General features: G+C 38.6%; 1 protein-coding gene across 2 annotated transcripts in view; it reads right to left on the bottom strand.

Moving 5' to 3' along the window:
* The window catches only part of stac (SH3 and cysteine rich domain), a 31,051-nt gene that overhangs the window by 3,446 nt on the left and 20,736 nt on the right, over positions 1 to 6,869 (bottom strand). For both annotated transcript variants that reach the window (XM_061062715.1, XM_061062716.1), the window contains 3 exons: positions 5,130 to 5,227; positions 1,578 to 1,629; positions 911 to 1,048 (listed from right to left, as the gene is read on the bottom strand). In XM_061062715.1, coding sequence (XP_060918698.1) covers positions 911 to 1,048; positions 1,578 to 1,629; positions 5,130 to 5,227 — 288 coding nt within the window. The remainder of the gene's footprint in view (positions 1 to 910; positions 1,049 to 1,577; positions 1,630 to 5,129; positions 5,228 to 6,869) is intronic.

Below are 6,869 nucleotides of genomic sequence, written 5' to 3'. Positions count from 1 at the left end.
TGTTGTTTTGTACATTGTAAAATCCATATATATATTTTAATGAACCAGATAAAATAAAATACCCTCCAGTAGTTGCTGAGATATTATATTTACTGTAAGAGAACAGGACAGCACTAGGTCACAGTGACCTTGAGCTTTGAGTACCTAAATTATAATCTGTTTATCTTGAAGTCTAGTGGACTTATTATTAGACGTTCCTTAAAACGGAGATTCGAATTATGGTCAGAAAATTGTTTTTCCAGAGTATTATGATGTCACAGTGAAGTTGATTTTTGAGCTTTTGGATACCATAAAAATATGGTATTCTTTCATCAACGTATCTTTTACGACTTTTATTCCTAACTGTGACATCATTTGGGTATTAGTTGATGAGTTTGACCAAAAACATTTATTAAGAGATCAGTGTGCTTCATTGAATTAAAAAAAAACAAAAAAACAATTCCAGTCCAGCAGGGACACAACGGAGGTAGAGTCCAGAAAAATAGGACCACTGCTGTTACACTTATTATTTAACAGTCACATCATCTTGAAAGAATAATGGAGAACTTGAGCTTAAAACATTTTACCTGTGTTTTTCCATCTCACAGTGAAGACCACATTTATATTCAGTGACGATGACAAACTAACAGAGGAGCCTAATCAATTAGGATTAGGCTCCTCAATAAGGTCCAGGGTTCAGTAGGGTCTTGATTAATCAGCACCAAGTAGAGATGTACAACGCTTACATGGCTGTGAGCAGCTAAAGACTGTTTAAATGTTCACAACGATGAGTTACAATTCTTTCAAAGATGCTTTTACTATAAATTCACACATGGCCCCCGACAGGTCAATCTCCAGAACTGTGCAGAACGACAGTACACTGCAAAGAAGAAACACTATCTGAAGGCCGAGTTACGTATTTGAACAGTACCTGTCCCTCCTTCAAGGTGATCTGGCCTTGCTCCTTGCAGCCGATAAACGTCCTGTTGCACCTGAACACTTGGTCCTCTGACTGCACCTTATGAGCAAATGCTGCTGGGAAGAATCCGATCCTGTCCTCAATTACCCCCTGAGAGAACAAACAAATCAAACAAAAATACATCACATTGTAAAATATATCAAATTATACCATATACACATCCTCACAAGCAGTACTTAAGCTTTGCATGAAGGTGTTACAACAGTTGGCAAAGACCAAACAGAGCAGGTTTCTCTCCAGAACTGAAGAGAACAACAATGAGTGTTTAAAGGATGAGTTTCTTCATGGTCGGGTGGCAGCCAGCTGCCTCTGTACAGTCACGTTTTGACCTTTTGTCTCCCTAATTTATCTGTCATGCATCTGTGTCGTGAGGCAGCCTGCAGTCTTGCTCCTATAATTTACAGCTTGAATTCCAGTTTTCAAACTAGAAGAGCTGTGTCTCATGGCTGCAGATTCTGGGATTTGTTGTAAAACTAAGAAAATCTCATTAGCAAATATAATCCTTGAATGTGGTGCATTGGAAGGTTTTATTGACTGACTTTATCAACAAAGAAAACATTTGTGATTGGGCATGTAAATACTGGTTATCATTAAGTCTAATATATTATTTTGTACCTACCTTCCACCAGTCATCGTTGGAGTCGTCAGCTAACAAGATTCTCTCTCCCGCGCTGCAATTTAAAGCAAAACAAACTTTCACATACAGGAAATAACACTCTTGATATCTTCATGATGGGATGGATCCAGTGTGGGGCCCAGTGAAAAACAATGAACAAGTAGCTTAATCAAATTATAACACCATGTCATAAAGTGATTTGGGACACTGAAGGTCAGGGTCTCCAGGGCTGTTTGTAACACTTATACTTATCTAACTGTCGGTGACCAAATGGGAATACGGGGGCGCCTGATAGCCTAGCGGTTATGTCTTGCGGCCCATGTACAGAGGCTATAGTGTGGGTTGCAGTGGCAGTGGTTTAAATCCGACCTTGGCCTTTTGCTGCATTTCATCCCTCACTCCCTCCCCCCATCATTTCCTGTCTCTCTTCAGCTGTTCTATCATTTGAAGGCAAATATGGACGAGAATTACAACTTAGCAACTTGAGGTGGATAGGAAAGGTATTTCATGTTCCTCTGTGTAAGTAGTAAGGTATAATGCTATAATACAGCTGGAGACCACAAAATGATACAAAATGTTATATAGTGAAGCAAGTTTGCTGTGATTTAAATGAGACTGGAAGCAGAAAATCCTGTTTGCTGTAAGTAATTCTTCTTTATCCTGGAAACACATGAATCATTTAATTACTAGCATCTGTTCAAAGCCTTCGGCTAAACTTGACCAATAAAAATCAAAAGAACCAGCATAGTTTAGCCAAGTGTTGGTTTACGTAATTTCCCTTTTTCTTCCTCTCGTAGTTAAGTTGCAACACTGGCCGTCCTTTACGTGATGACACTAACCATGACTCAGAAAACACTGATTATAGGAGGTGAGAAAAAACTCAGCATGCAGCGTTGTAAATCTGCCAAGGAAATGAAAACAAAGTAGATACATGTTCCACAGTTGTCAAACACCAAGAAAAAATACGGCCGTTTTTTAATTGTGCATTTCAGAGAAGCCGAACTCATCATCATTACAATCACCATACTTGAAGGTAATCATGTAATCAGAGCATGTGGCTGCAACTGAAGCTAATCACAGACCTGATGTTCTCTTAAAACAAAAAAATTGAACCTTTTGAATAAAAATTCCACTTCCCTCCTACATTTGTGCTAAATGTTTGACGTATTGATTTCTGTCTGCAGAAAGACCCTTGCAGAGAAAAACCCTGATGTGTGCTATCGTAAGAGAATACATTTCAAACAAAGCTTGGTGAGCTCTGTGCTGTGTCACAGGTTCTGGTGGACAGGGAGTCATAGAGAGGAAGTCAATGCATTTTAAATCAGGCCAGAGGATTGAAGTTTTTCAAGACCAAAGAGGGAAGAAGGACCCTTGAGAAAGTGGGAAAGAACAAGCGCAATCTTTATGCCCTCTGAGGGTTTGTGTGAGACCAGGAGTAAATGGGTACTTAGACTGAAGGACTGCTTGTGATGGATGCTCTCTTTCCTGGGCGTCTATGTGGAAGCATGTTGCAGATGATGCCCTATCAATCATTGTTAAGGCGCCTGATATAATCCGTACCCTGAATTAAGATGAAATGGAGGTTTTGATGAAATCTGTTATAACTAGTTTGTTTTTGGCCACTTGGGGGCAGCAGAAACAAACTGTGAACCATTATGGTTAATATGTTGAACGTCTTAACGATCAACTATTAATTTATACTTCCAGCAGTTACAGAGCTACATTATCAGTCATTTAGAGCTGTATTCTGTCCACCTGATGAATTCAGTCCAATTGTCTCTGTTCTCTTCTCTGCTTTTGGTCCTTGAGTACTGAGGGAAACACTCATATCCATCAAATGCTACCTTACCGTACCTAACTGTACCATACCAAACACTTTATTGGTCGCTTGGGGAGATTTGTCACGACTCCAGGTCAGTTCCATTGGAAATATGTTGCTGCCCTACTATGTTAACCAGCCTGTTGCTAACTGCGCCTGTCTGCTGTCCGGTACTAGTTTGCTAGTGTACACTGAGTTTTTTACTGTATGTATTTAAAGTGAATAAATCTGCCTGTCATAGCTAAAAAACATAATTTTAGAGTGGTCAGATAAATTCAACACAGTTTCGGTGTCAGAAGCTAAAAGACAGCAAAAAGGTGAGCTCAGACTAAATCAAAAGCTCCACGCTCTAATAACTTGTTAACGACTTTGTCATTACAAGTAACCAATTGTATGCTAATTATGGATTTGATCAAGATGTAATTACCAGTAAAGGTGGATTTGCAGTCATTTTAAACAATGAATTTGGACACAGTGTATTCAGTTTCTGTGCCACCACTATAAAACTACATTTTATATTTGCTGGAGAGGGATTCATGCTACCAGTGCTGAGTAATGGTAACAAAACTGGACAACGATGAGGTTACTAAGAAGTGTTCCCTTTCCAATCGAACCTCGGCTTCACTAGCTTTTGTCACTTGACATATTTACTCCTGTCTTTCTAGTTTTTTCTATCTAAAAATGTTATTAGGTTGTTTTGGGTTTGTATTCTAACTCGATCAGGTGCTTACAGTAGCTATTGGCCAGTATAACTCAAACATCTCATCATTTTAACACCATAAAATCTGATTTTCTACCCTGCATACAAAAGCAGCATAACCTCGTCTAGTCACTGGCGTACTGACTATGAGAGACCTATGAACGAACTAAAAGAACACTGTGAGAAGTTCTCTCAGGACAAATACAATTGAGATAAACTGATAATAATAGACCATTAGTATGACACACACAGGCTACCACTTGACAAATAAATATTTGAGGACCATAGCCGAAAATGAGGACACTGATTCTATTCTTTTGCAGATCTATTCGTCTTTATTTTGACTTCTAGTACTTTGAACACAGAGATTATATATGACGCAAATATAGTATAACTGCATGTTTTTTGGCAGCAGATTTACATACATGCATTTTATGAATTGTAGATCATCTGCAGTCAGGAGATGTAACGTAGATTATGTTCACAGTTGTAAGCACAGCACAGGTAAACAGGAGCCAACCATTGAATATCATAAATTAGTCACGTGAAATAAAGATTCCTACTTTCTGTTCTTTCTTTGTGTAAGGCCATCGTAGTTTCCAGATCTACATGGATCATAGCTGTTTAAATCAAATATTAATCAAAAGTGACATTACCTCCTCGTGTGCGTTGTTAAATGAGTTTATGTACTAACGTAGGATCTTAAAGTTAGTAACCTGAATAATTAAAAATTGTGAATATTAATAGGTGCATTTATAACATCAGCAGTGTGACGTCTGTGTGTATTATAACTTGGGAATGAGTGCGTTTGTAATAGTGGTGCGCTTATAGAAACTATTTAATTGAAGTTTTGTAGATGTTTCAGCTCGTTTACTTCTTTTAATCTTTTCTTTGGGACATTTTCAAATGCAAAAACTGTTTCAGAAGAAATCCTTGTTGGCATGTCAGATACTGGTGAGCTATATTATATCTTTAGTACAGCCACTGCACTGATTTATTCCATACATTGTTTTAGTGTATGTGTGTCTTCACTCACCTCATCTCCAGGTCATGGCTGTCTTGGGGAGTGAAGTTATGCAAGGCTACATATGTGTTGAGCTTAAGGACGTCTTTCTGTAGCTGGCTCTGCTCCAACTAGACAACGGTCACGCACAGAAAAAACAAGAACACACACGCCTCAGACTTGAAAAAGTCTCAGGAAATAACACACAAACACAATGCAACACCATATTGTCTCCTTTTGGCAGTCGTGTCTGAAAATAGTCTGTTGGCATTCTCATAGGCGGGAGAAACCCTTGTTTACAGTACAATGATACACCACAGAGCCACTTAAGTTGTTCTACAATCTGTTCCTTTTAATCCACCGTCAACACGAGTGGGAGGAGGAGGATCATGGTTTTTGTGAAGGCTCAGGAGTAAAAACAGAATGGGGTTGTGGGTGGAGAGGAAGTTGTTGGAGATGTGTGAGCTCAATTAACAAACGCTATTCTGCTGCTCTTCACGCCTGCCTGAACAGGTGGGTGTTGTCTTATCACCAATACCTTGAATCCTGCCTTCTGCATCCCTCCAAATGATGACCTGAACTCTTGATGTATGACACCTTCACAGAAATGTTCCTAAAAACCAGCGGGAGTTTGCCATCTTTTTCTCACTGTATAGTAATGAAGAGAAGTGTTTCTGCTCTTCATTTGCTCCTTGAGTGCACCCTTGTGGACTGGCCATGGGGCTGATAGATGAGTTGAGTTAACTGCGGCCACAAGGCAAACTGCTTGTGTGGCCTGAGGGTGAAAACAACATCATCAAGCAGCGGCAATCCATTACAGCTAAGAGCCGCTCACTTGGCCTTCAGAGGCTCTTAGTGCTGTGAGAATATGGGACACTGAAGGGGAGGAAGGGCAGGCTAAGATAACAGCCTCCTTTGTTGTAGTTGATCCAAAGATAATGTGGTATTTAAAATGAGGGACTATGCAGTGATAGAAAAGCAGAATTTTTTTATATTAAATATTTATGGCTATTACGTGGTAGTAAAATAACTTAAATTCAACGTTGGCATAAAATCACTGTAAACTTCCTATAGTGTACAAGTAAGTGTAACAGTTGCCTATTTATACATGACACGGAGCCATATTAGATTTATTACTGAACTGCGTTTTTTTGCGATACGCAATTGGAAATCCAATTTAAAATCTTTCGAGCCTTCTTTGCTGTACCTCTTCATACAGCCTCACTGATACATTGGTTAGCAGATATAATCAGGCTGATATATCACAGATACCTGTTGATGTGTTTTCAGATATACACTATGTGAAAATGTTTCTCACAGAACATTAAATGCAGATCCCCATGCTTTGGGTGATTTAGACACAGTGTTATCATGTAACTTATCCAGCAGGGCACAACGGGACTCAAAGGTCATAATACTCTCAGCATTGTCTGCAGCACATAAAGTAGACACTTGTATCGGGCAGTATATCACAGACACTACTATCCAATAATAATATTAAATATCCATTTCCTTCTCTTTATATCAATGTAAGTATACTTTGTAATTTAGAGGTTGTAGAGTTACTTGAAAACAATGCATACTTTTTCTTTGTTTGAAATAGAAGAATTTTAAAACCAATCCTGAATCAAATAAATAAATGTATAGCATAAATAAGGAAATGTCTAGACATGCAGGTGTTTCTGGCATTGAAGCACAGAATGTTCAACTTTGTGTTACTAATAACTAATAGGTTTTATAAATGTTTTTGAAAAGATGGGTTGTAAAACCTGG

Source organism: Labrus mixtus, chromosome 18 (genome assembly GCF_963584025.1).
Source record: "Labrus mixtus chromosome 18, fLabMix1.1, whole genome shotgun sequence".
Taxonomy (NCBI): domain Eukaryota; kingdom Metazoa; phylum Chordata; class Actinopteri; order Labriformes; family Labridae; genus Labrus; species Labrus mixtus.
Note: the sequence above shows the minus strand (reverse complement) of the source record. Positions and strands in the feature narration are given on the sequence as shown.